The sequence below is a fragment of the Heterocephalus glaber genome, unplaced genomic scaffold (genome assembly GCF_053883595.1).
Source record: "Heterocephalus glaber isolate CG9 unplaced genomic scaffold, H.glaber_assembly_v1.0 deba00000768, whole genome shotgun sequence".
NCBI classification, from domain to species: Eukaryota; Metazoa; Chordata; class Mammalia; order Rodentia; family Bathyergidae; genus Heterocephalus; species Heterocephalus glaber.
In genome coordinates this window covers 5,710,618-5,723,342 of record NW_028258162.1, presented here as the reverse complement: position 1 = coordinate 5,723,342, position 12,725 = coordinate 5,710,618, and the positions used below count along the sequence as shown (strand labels likewise).

General features: G+C 35.5%; 1 protein-coding gene across 9 annotated transcripts in view; it reads right to left on the bottom strand.

Moving 5' to 3' along the window:
- Nucleotides 1-12,725, bottom strand: part of Malrd1 (MAM and LDL receptor class A domain containing 1) — a 725,534-nt gene that overhangs the window by 570,732 nt on the left and 142,077 nt on the right. For all 9 annotated transcript variants that reach the window (XR_015449658.1, XM_087207225.1, XM_087207223.1 and 6 more), the window contains one exon: nt 5,846-5,943. Coding sequence is in view for 8 of the 9 variants with exons in the window: in XM_087207225.1 (XP_087063351.1) it covers nt 5,846-5,943 (98 nt within the window). In the remaining variant the exon portion in view is untranslated. The remainder of the gene's footprint in view (nt 1-5,845; nt 5,944-12,725) is intronic.

The window sequence follows — 12,725 nt, the reverse complement described above, 5'->3', positions numbered from 1 at the left end:
ACTCCAATTAAATTTTAGATCCCTGCTATAAGTTTCAATGTGTTCCCAGCTTGTAAATATGCAAAAGAGAGCTTTAAACCTAGTTGTACAAGAGTTGTGCATGTCCCATCAGAATTTCAAACTGTCAAACTGTCACTCAAGTACCTCACCAGTGTGGAGTTAACAGTGTACTAGGTGTAAATGCCGAAAGGATCCATATTCAATAGGATAAGAACTTAGAACTCATATTTAATTTACTCTTTTAAGAGAACAAAATTTGCCTTGTAGAAACTTAAATTCTTCAGTTTATTATAGACCAATAAAGCTTCCCTAGTCTTTTAAAATTTAATGTAGTTAAGGTGAAACAAACAAACATTAATTGAACAAACATTAATACAGCTGCAATTCTATTTAAGTGGCTATCACACTTTCAAACTCCGTGCCTCTCAGTGTGGTATAAGTCATAATTTCAAAAGTGTAAGATATCTTTAAATTCCTTGCAGAACCTACTACTGTAATTTGTATTTACTAAGTATTCAGTTAATATGTTTTAGAAAAAATAAAGAATGAATGGACTATTGGTATCAGTGCAAAAAAAGGTCTTAAAAATAAAAAATAAATTTAAAAAGACCTGGTGATATAGCCCAGTGTGAAGGTTGTGGGCTCAATCCCTGAGAGAGACAGAGAGAGAGACAGAATGAGAGAGAGAGAGAGAATGAGAGAGACAGAAAGACAGACAATGAACCTGATCAACGTCGAAAAATGCAAAAGGCATTAGGTGTCCTTTGTAAGGGGAGAAGGAAGACCACAAAAAAAGAAAGGGGACAGTTAATTATAATAAGTATAATGATAAAAGTATGAAAATTATAGCTATTTAAATGTAAGTTAATTAAAACGAAATAAAATTAAAAATTCAATTTCTCAGTTCTATTCACCTCATCCTAAATGCTCAACATTTATGTATACCTAGTAGTTACCATATTGAACATAATATATACTGACATTTTCCACCATAACGGAACTTTGTATTAAACAATCACATAGCATGAAAGTTAAATTCCAAAACTCACTACTTACCATTTTAAAAGAAACAGCTTTCTTGATTTACTGAAAAGTAGTTAAATACAATGTAAATAGAAAAAGCCTGACTTGATTTATCTTGGGTTTTTAATAAGGCACAATTTATGTGTAATGTGAGTATTCAAGTCCTGTATCACTGCATTTAAGGGAAGTTCATGAGGTTAAAAAGCGCTCAACAAGGCAGGTGCTTAGTCACAACCTGGAGCGAAACTTGAAGGTCACATCATGGTACTCTAATTGTACTCTGATCTTGTATTTGTATGTAAAGCCATCCATATCGAATCCCTCATTTCACTCCAAAAGCACAGACCCTCCCTCGCCCATGATCTAGACCTGTCGCTGGCTGTGGCTGAGTGAACAAGGTGAAGAGGGTAACGGGACCTCAGCGCCCTCCGCCCTTTGGTCCTTACAGTGCGCTGTGATGTTCTGGGGAGGGCCAGCCCCGCCCACAAAGGAGTAATCAGCTGATACACAACCCTGAGGTCATCCCGGGCCATCGTTTAGAAGTTCAAAGTGACTTCTTTATGGCTGTTTCCTTCTTCATTCAATTTTGATCTGTCACTGATCAAAACTCTCCTTTCCCAATAGTCTGCTTCTGTCCTCATCTCTCCTGTAGCCTTGGTGCCTACTGCTTCCCCACCTTGGTCAGATCTTCATGCCCTCACTCAGCTGTGCCGCCGACCCTTAGCTACCTCTGTCCATGTCTGGATCTTGCCCAACCCATGCATGTGTTGAAGGCTTATTCCCTGATCTGGCACAATTAGGAGGTGATAGGAACTCTAAGAATGGAACCTCGCGGAAGCCTTCCAGTCACTGAGGGCACAGCCTTGAAGGAGGTTTAAGGATCTTTCTCCTCTCTTTTTTACTTCATTCTGAGGTAAATAGCTTCACTACATGGTCCTGCTGCGATAAAGCACAGGACCCACCAACTACGGCTGAAATCTCCAAAACTGAGCCAAAATAAACCTTTTCTCTTTGTAACTTGATTATCTCGGGTGCGTTGCCTTAGTGACGACAGCTGGCCAACAAAATTTAGATTTCCTGCTTCACATTGGACTCTGTTTTCTGTGGAATGGTTTGGGCTATATGTGATATATCAAGAGCTAGAATAAAAAGATATAAAGTAACAAATAAAAGAGTTTAAAAATTAAGCACAGCAAAGCAAACAAACTTAAAACAACCATGGCTCCTAAAATTTCCCTCTCTCTCTCTCTTTCTCTCTCGTACACACACACACACACACACACACACACACACACACACACACCCTATCAATACCATGTTGCTATAGTGCTTTTTATGGCTTCTAGTCATTATGTTTTAGCCTGAGCATTCTTTCCTTGGACAAGCTTAAGTAGAACTTTTGCATTGTCAATAAGGCAATGTTTTACTCATTGAAATAATTAAATTCCACACTATCTGATCATGCACAATGGAAATAATACTTGCTCAACCTTTTCTTCCCAGACTGTAGATTCCTCTAGAATCCATCAGACAATCTGACATCTATCCCTGGATTCAACAATTGAACTAGGGGACAGGACATGTGGGCACTGTTACAAGCAAACATGCTCTTTGATATGAGTTCATCACCTTACTTTGGGCAAATGGTGAGACATGGCCTTTCAAAACCATTCAAGAAAGTTTTACAACTATGAATACATCATACCTACCCTCATAGCATCTTCCATCAAACTGATGTCAGTGTTACTCATTGCCCTCTACACTCTGCCAGGGAAGTTATGCATTCCCTGTTATACAGCTGGCATTGAGACTGTGACTAGCAGAGTACGGGAGGAACAAATGTATGGTGAACCAGATGTAGAATGCTTACATTGCTGTCATTCTGAGAACTCAGAAGAGAAGTATTGAAAGAACTATTTTTCTTTTCACTTCCTTGAGTTAGAACTATGACTCTTTCTCCCTTTATTGACTACCAGAAAACAGACTCAGTGTATAGCTTGGTCCTAATGAACTACCTTAAGAACCAACCCACTTCCCACTTCATCTATCTTTGTCCCAATTTCCTCATTCACATTTTTTGAAGTTTGTGAATCATTTTTAATTGAAGGAATATGAAAATAACTGGAAAATAATTCACAGAATTAAAAATAAATGAGAAACAAACTTACAAAATAATAATGAAAGCTAAATTTTATTTCATATTATAAATTTTCCTGTTTTTAACTGCAAGATGCTAAAAGTAAAATGCTACAGTTTTGGTGGTACAGTAACTAAAATGTAAAGACTCAGAAATATTAATATATTAATCCCTGTTGCATTTTATATTTCCTAATTAACTATAAACAGTAACTGCCTCTAAACCTCAATAAAAAAGAGTAGCTTCTGGCTCCCGTGTGTTTGACTTATCCTATCTCTTATTTCAAAGAAAAAGGCCAAGTTTCCACCAGTCGATAAAGTTACTTTTGAAGCTTTTAAAGTCCCTATCTTGAGCAATGATTACTGGAAGGACAATTTGCATGTTGATACCATGTGTTAGTGATAAAGTACAAGGTAATTCATGCAAAATGGTCCAAACATGGTACTGTAAGGAGAGGTGACTCAGAAGAAAGCTCATGTTCCTTTAAAGTCCTTTCAAAAAATTTTCTTAACTGTATTAGGCTGATATGATTGTGGAAGGGAAAAAAATCACATAATTTCATAAAATGAAGGCTTCAATTGTATCAAGGTATTCAACTTGAGTTATCTCACTGTTCTTCTTTATGATTTTATAATGCAGGACATGTGTTCCATGAAAACAACTACCATCACCACGCTCTAGCTGGTATGATCTGCTGGATTCTCCACGCACTCAAGACCATAGCGATTTGGTATCTGTGCTTATTGTGTAATTTAAATGACACAAAGTATTGCACATTACCTCAAACTTATACACAGGCCATGTTATACTCTGAGAAAAAGTCTGTGAGAGAGCTTATTAGCTATGTGCAACTCAGAATAAAAATAACCCCCTCTAACAGTCTGCTGGAGAGTATTATACAATAATTGAAATATTCCCTCCAACTCACATATTACTAAAACTCAAGTGGATACAGAGAAAAAAGAAAAGCAAATATTTGTTTCAGCAGGCAACAAGTAGTAGCTCCTCAAAGCGCCCTCAGCTTTCATGAAACAAGGGAAACCATTACCTCAGTATCCAAAGTCTTTGAAGACAGATGCACTGGTTTGCAAGTAAATTATCAAGTGTCTAAATTGTCCATAAAATTTTTTTCACTGAGATGTCTCTAAATAACTGTACACTTAATCAAAAATACAGTGGTGTCTTTACATAGAAACGATGATAAATTGAAACTCAATCCCAGTGATCACAAATTAATGGCAACTAGCAAACACAGAATGATGGTAAATGTAGATCCTCAAAAAGAAATACATATATATATATATTATTTTTCATTAATGCTCAGTGAGTTATTGGAATTTCTAATAAGCTTTGTTTCCAAATATATATAAAACAGACCGAATTAACACATTTTATTCCTTTGTAGTCAGTGTCATTTCTGCATATAACTCAGTGTATGACCTTGAATTAAAGCTAAGTTAGCTTGTAAAGCATTTTTCAAAGTCCAAATAAGTGCCTCTGGGGTTCTCTTTAAAAAATCTATATCTTTCTATCACACAGTACTTAATTAAAATAAAGGAAAGGTGATAACAGGTAAAGGGCATTCAGTTAAGGTAGAAATGGAGACAGGCAGTTGTTTTAAGCTTCATTCTCACGAAGAACTACCAGGAAATAGAAAAAGGAAAAAAAAGAAGACAATATATTCAGAGCTTTGGGCTCTCCCATTCAGACTTATACTAAGCTAAAAGTATAATGAGGCTTTACTCCCAAATGATAAGCAATTTATCATCAGGAATGTCTGAATAAAGTGCTATAACCCTACATTTATAGGCAATGAATTGCATGTGCTGCAGTATTGATTTCTTCATTATTTTCTGATAAGACAAAAATAAATCAAGGGAGAACCTAAGACTTGAAGGTATGTTGGAAAAGAAATGAAAACAAGAACTGAAAAAAAGAACTGAAAACAAGGGTAGCTGAACAAAAATAGTCAACATAGGTGTTAGTTTTATGGGAAGTGAAAGAATTTTGTTTTGTAAATACCTACTATGTGCCCAATTTTTTGTCAGGTGCTTTGATTAATCACATTTTAACCTTCACAACCATGTGAAGGTGCTACAGTAATGCTTATGCTCCAGAGTCTCAGAAGAATACACAATTTGTGAGCATAGCCATTAAAAAATGGCAAAACAGTGATTTGAATCCATGCTGGCTCCAAATTTTGCTTTCTTCTCTATTGTGCAGTTGAAGTGAATATTTTCCTGTCTGGTGTGGGTTTATCTGGCATCTGAGAGCTAACTGAAAAATAAAATTTGTGAGGGTAATTACCCTAAAAATATTTTTTCTATATATATTTATCTTTTTGTCAGTCTTCCTTCTTTCAACAAGCACTTATTTAGCTGATTTTTTTGGCAAGATAGCAAGTAATTTTGGAAAACCCATGTCATTGCTGCAAACTTCATGTGAAAAGAATATAAAATAACTGAAAGCTTCTCTAATGGACCCCCACAAAGAATGGGGCAAGCTATGTGTTGTGAATGGTCTTTGGGAAAGACACGGCATTTTGTGCTGAAAAAGCTCATATAAATCTCTTAGCTCATCATGGAAATGATACTAAACCATGGCAGGCATTCACTAGCAGAGTAATCCACACCCAGTGGTTTATAACTGCAGAATGGCCAATGAAATTCGAAAAGAGTTAATTACCTGACATGGTGAAGACGCAGTGAGCAATTTTGTAAGGACAGGACTTGCAAGCTTGGCCACTCCGGGTGACTGATGTGCCTCAAAATAAATAAATGATCCTGCAAAAACAAATGTAATGTCATCTGGACACCAGTTCTGTTGTACATTCAGCGTTTCTTTGTGTTAATACCTTATCCTTGCACATATCCATCTGTCAACCATATAAAGAAAATTACATTTTTACTCATTTACCATTTAGCTCTGTAGGTAACTGAAAGCGTTTTTATATGATGTTAAATATCTAAAGCAAAATTCAATTGATTAACTTGATCTGAATCATCTACACATTTTCATTGCCTTAAGTCATAGAGTTTGAAATCAAATTAAGTAAGACTTCTAAATTTACAACTGGGTTCAGCATGCCTATATGAAATCCCTATGAGAGTTTTGTTTGTCAGTTTCTTCAAAAAATACTAAAGATACAACCCTACGGAATGAGTTTGGTTTCTCCTAGCGCTTCCATGTTTGACAATGTGGTCTGTGCTAGAGGGGATGAAAGCTTAATTAAAGATCTAATCTGAACATTAACCGAATACCTGCTTATAGATTTAACTACGGTGGATGTGCTCATGGCAAATGTACAAGGGATAACATCTCCTAAGCAGCTCCAAAGACCACACATTCTGAGCTGCTGTCAGCGAATAGCTTCGTTGAATACTGAAAGCTTCCAAGGAAGGCTACTCCAAACAATGTCACTGTCTGATCCTGCCCTTTGATAATCGCAGTTATGGGCAGCTTGGAAAGTCAAGTATTTTGATGGAAAAATATGACATTCAGATAGTGAGTTTCCTGGATGGACGAAAGTGCTGACTACACTGAAAAGAAAGGATTTCGGAATTGAAATTATAAATTATAGATTATAGATTCCTTCACACATTTAAACAAAAAAGTAAGGATGAAAGTGTCCCCATGGGCCTTAATCTTGTCTTTGGCAATGCATTCACCCATTTTAATGGAATGGTTTGAAAGTTACACTGAACATATTTTGAGAATGATAAAGATGAGTCCTTTTAGTGAATATAACTGCACAAACCATAAGCAAGCATTAACATATACAATAAAGAAACAATATCTAAAATAAAACCAAATCAATGAAAGTTAAAAAATTGAGAAATTTTTAACATTTCCATTATTATAAAAACAGGTAATGAAGTAAAAGATCTTTACATTGAAAACTGCAGTTCTCTGAATAAGGAGATTGAAGAGAATATCAGATGAAAAGACATCCCTTGTTCCTGGGTAGGAAGAACGACTATAGTGAAAATGGCCATACTCCCAAAATTGTTATACAGTTTTAAGGCAATCCTGATCAAAGTACCAATAGTATGTCTCACAGATCTAGAGAAAACATTCCTAAAATTCATTTAGAACTAGAAGAACCCTAGAATAGCAAAATCAGTACTGGGCAACAAAGGCAAGGTGGGGGGCATCATAATCCCTGACTTGAAATTATACTATAGAGCTGCTGTGATAAAAACAGCATGGTACTGGCAAAGAAACAGACCTGAAGATCAATGAAACAGATTAGAAGATGCAGAAACAACCCCAAACAAACTCAGCCACCCTATCTTTGACAAAAGGGCAAAACACATTTACTGGAAAAAAGATAGCCTCTTTCATAAATGGTGCTGGAAAAACTGGCTTTCCACATGCTAAAGATGAAAACTACACCCACATCTTTCACCATGCACTAAACTAAAATCAAAATGGATCAAAGATCTAAATATTAAAACAGAAACACTGTATCTGCTGGAAGAGAGAATAGGTAGAACTCTTGAAGACATAGGTGTAGGTAAAGACTTTATGAACAAAACCCTGACCACATGGGAAATACTACAAAAAATCAACAACTAGGATCTCATCTTATTAAAAAGCTTTGGCACAGCAAAAGAAACCGTCAACAGTGAAAAGACAACCGACAGAGTAGGGAAAAGTTTTAGCCAGTGGTTCTTCAGACAAAAGACTAATATCTAGAACATATAAAAAACTGAAGAAAATCAGACATTTAAAGGCACAATCCAAAAATGGGCACCTGAGATGAATACACACTTCTCAGATGGAGAAGTAGAAATGGCAAATAAGCATATGAAAAAATGTTCAACATCACTAGTCATTCAAGAGATGCAAACTAAAACGCCAAGATTCCACCTCATTAAAGAAAGTGGCTGTTATCAAGAAGTCAACCAACAACAAATACTGGTGGGGCTGTAGGGGAAAAGAACCCCTTCTCCACTGTTGGGAGGAGTGCAGACTGGTGCAACCACTGTGGAAATCAGTGTGGAGATTCCTCAAAAAATTAGGATTAGAGTCCCATTTGACCCAGCTATTCCCCTTCTGGGTATCTTCCCAAAAGAATTAAAAGCATCATACCACAGAGATATATGCACACCCATGTTTATAGTGGCACAATTTGTAATAGCTAAATCTTGGAAATAATTCAAATGTCCACCCATCAATGAATGGATAAAAAAAATGTGGATTTTTTTTTAATATAATGGAGTACTATTCAGTCATTAAAAGAATAAACATAAGACATTTCTAGGTAAATGGATGCACCTTGGAACCATACTCTTAAGTGAAATAAATTTAACACACGTGTAAATATCATATTGTTTCTCTGATGTGAGAAACTGAAAGTATAAGGACTAAAATTTATAATAGATATTGTGAAATAGCAAGAAATTGTTCAAAATTATATAGAGTGCAAGATACTTTGTTAATAATTTAAATGTTTTATGCAAAAAAGTACAGTAGTATTAGGAAATAGGTTGACAGATACATTAGCAATTAAAAATATATTCTTTTGGGCAGGGGATTAGCTCAGTGGTTCCACTGGCTGTCTCACAAGCACAAGGTCCCAAGTTCAATTCCTGATACCAAAAAAAAAAAAATATATATATATATACACACACACACACACACACACATATACACACACACATACATATTCTTTTAAGATTGTGATACACAGTGTATTTACTATTGTTATTCTCTATTTTTGTCATGCAAAATTATTTTTTCATAGAATTGTTTTTATATTTTCTTTATCAATGTCTACTTGTATTACCTTAAAATTTAAAAAGGGAATTATATAAATAAAAAAATTTAATGAACTGTTAACAGAAAGGAATGTTATCTGATAAAGACAACAATTTTTCAGCAAGCATGGCACTTATGACTGAATTACTGACAAGTTTTCCAGGGAGACAGGAATAAGACAATTCTAGCAACTATCCCAAGTTCTAGTCAACAATTTCCCGGAGGCCCTGTCCTGTTCATGACAGAAAATGAAAAAAAAAAAAAAAAAAAAAGACTGTGTATGTGTGCACGTGTGTGTGTGTGTGTGTGTGATTTGAGGCTCAGAAAAATAGTAGTGAACTTAGACAAAAAAAGCTTCAAATATTACAAATAAAATTTCCAAGACAATTGGATACAAGGTCAATATTTACAAAAATAACTAAATTTACTATATACCAGCAACAACCTTCAAAACACTGTTAAAAAGTAACATTTGCAAAAGCTGTAAAAACCTAGGAAAATATGAGCAAAAGATTTTCAAAATCTTTACACAGACAGCTGCAAAATATTTAATGAAATTAAAGTCAATTTCAATAAATTTAGATTAGAAAGATTTAAAAAGATTGTTATCAGTTAAACATAAATAGAAATTACATATGATAAATTATTTCATAGCCAGAAACTGCAAAATTTTTAAGAGAACGATGATGCCTCTCGCTGGTAGGAAACTGGGGAACAGTACTTCTACTTTGTTGTTAGAAATTAAAGTATGGGGGGAATAATCTATCAATATTCATTGAAAGTATATTATAAAAGTATATTAATAGCATATATCAATCTATCAACATTTATTATTAACAAACACATTATCTTGCTTTAAAAATATAGGAACAACATCTCTAGTTATTTATCTCATAAAATCAAAAGTATTCTAGAAAGTAAGCAAAGACATGAATTAGGCTAATTCTACCTCGAAGGAAACCTGTCATGGTCGTATTGAATATCTTTACTTAAATAAGCAAAAAAAAATTGGAAAAATATATGTTAGACAATGGTTTTTAAATATGGGGTCACAGGCTAGAGATCACAGAAAAAGGAGAAACAAGTGCATTAAGCTACATCATTTCTACGTTTGCTGTTCAGACAGTTTTCAGGGCTCTGTGTAACAAGGGTACCCAAGAGGGGGCTGAGGGCTCTCTGGGTTGAAAAGATAGTGTTGGTGCTATGGGAGCGCCGATGGCTGGAACACATGGATCAAATACCACTGGCCCTTTCAGGTCCTGATGCTCTCTCCATTTCCAGCTGCAAAGAGAACAAGCTGCAGAGATCTACAGAGGGTACCACTGCCCTTCCATCACCAAGAGCACGGATGTGGGAAAACTACCTGCGGCTGGGGGTGAGGGAGAGTCCTAAAGGAGGAAGCTGAAACATTCCCCAAAGTCACAAACAGCCAGAGATAGTAGGATTTCTTCACCAACCGAAGTGAACAATTTATACATAGGCACTGTACAGACCACTCAATCCACATGAATAAGCGGGTCTGGTCGAAAACATGTATGCTGTGGTGGTTAAGCCATCAAATTGATTGTCTTGGGAGCCACGTAAGGGATTAGCAAAGCACTCTTCTGGATGTGTCTAGACGGGTAATGGAGCATGACTGTGGGAACCACTTATAGTTCCTGGCCCCCTCTTCTCTGGCACTGCTGCCCTGCTCTGCCTCTTGGCCGCCATAACTAAGCTGCTTTGCTTCACTACACCTTTCCAACCAACTATGAACTGAATCCCCCAAAACCATGAAACATCTGAACTTATCCTTAAACTTGTGGGTCTCAAATATTGTCTTCGCGATAGAAAAGCCAATAAATCTGCAAATTTTATCATGTTTTTATTAACATTAGCCAACATTTGTTCTTCAGCTGGTGAGTAGGTAAGTGAACCGTGGTTTGGCAATATGAGGGAATACTACCCAACAGTAAAACAAAAAAGACACTACTGCTACACATAGAAACTCATTAAACTGTACGATTCCTAAGTTAATAATCATAGCAAAAATGAATGAAATAAAACAGAAAAGATACTACTGCTGCAATCAATCAAAAGCACAGATGAATATCAAATCCATTTTGCTAATTAAACAAAACCAAACTCAAGAAACTACACAGTGTATAATCCATCTACATGCCATTCTGGAACATCAGGGGTAGAAATCCAATCAAGTGTCGGGGTCAGGTGTGAGGTGTACGAAGTTTTGACCACAAAATGACACAAAGAATTTAGGGAGACTCGAACTCTTTTGTGTCTTGAGCTTTATAATGGTTCTTCCATTGTGTATGCTTGTTAAAATTTAGTGAACGGCTACGGCTGGATGTGGTGGCACATGCCCATAATCCCATCACTCAGGAGGCTGAGGCAGGAGGATCGCCATGAGTTTGAGGCCAGCATGGGTTACATAGTGAGTTTAAGACCAGCCTGAACTACATAGTGAGACCCTGTCTCAAAACAACAAGAACAACAAAAACAACAACAACAAAATTGGTGAACTATACACTAAAATGTGGATTTTGTTATATTTAAATTAATCTTTGACATAAAAGTGAAAAAAACAGTTTATATCCGATGACTTGGAGAAATTGCCATGGGAAATCTTTAGTGACAAGATAATAAAATAAGGTGGGTGTAGTGGCACATGCCTATAATCCCAACACTCAGGAGGCGGAGGCAGGAGAATTGCCATTAGTTCAAAACCAGCCTGAACTACATAACATAGTGAAACTCTGTCTTCTAAAATCAAGAGCAAACAAACAGAAGATGGGAAAACATTTTGTATCTGAATACATATGATGTATACTTTTGCATATGATCATATGAGCATACACAAAAGTAGAAGGTAAGCACATGAGCTGTCTTGTTTAGATGTTTAACAAAGTAATTAGGTCTAAGAAAATAGAAATCAAGGGGAAAAAATCAAGACTTCATTTTAAGAAAACACACACATACCACCTAATATCAATCCATTCAGCTTTCAAGTAAAATCATGTGTGGGAGGATCTACATAAAGAAAAACCACTGGAGATTAGTTTTAAAAGCTCAACAGACTTGATGCTCTAACAACTAAATAGATGAGCACTTCATTGCCTTAGATATGGGAACGATCAGACTCCACTGCACTCCCCTCAAAATGGCCACTTCACTCCCTTTCTCTTCCTGGTTTTGATTTTTCTCTCCCTCATCTGTGATTTGAAACCACTACCAATTATCTTAAGATTTGAAAATGGTAACTGTGGGTTAACAAGTGTTGCCTCAATGACTCAGCTATCTCTATAATAAAATTTATATTTATTATAATATTTTATGATATATATTTTATGATTATAATATAAATATCTAATATAATTATAATAGTTTATAATATATAATGTATATTTGTTATAATTTATATATAATTTTATTTTTGAATTGGCCCTTTCCAAAATGAAAAGGATTCCAATTTATCCTTCTCTCTTTGAATGAGAACAGCTGCTCTTGGTTTTTATCTATTACATTTTTATATTTTAACATTATTTACATAAAATCTTAATATTATCACAGAAAGCCCAGTAGAATTCTTTTTGCAGAACAAATCATAAGATGGCAAAAGTTTGAAAGTGAATTGTAAATATGTTTTCTAATTGTCATACCTGGAGGTATTCTTAGCATTCCTACTGGGAAAGAAAACAATTGCAGATTTGTGTTTGAGTTATTACCATATGTGAAAAAATATAATTTTATTTACTTCTCATAACATCCTGCATGCAAGTACCTTCGCTCTTCCCTGTCTTCCAGA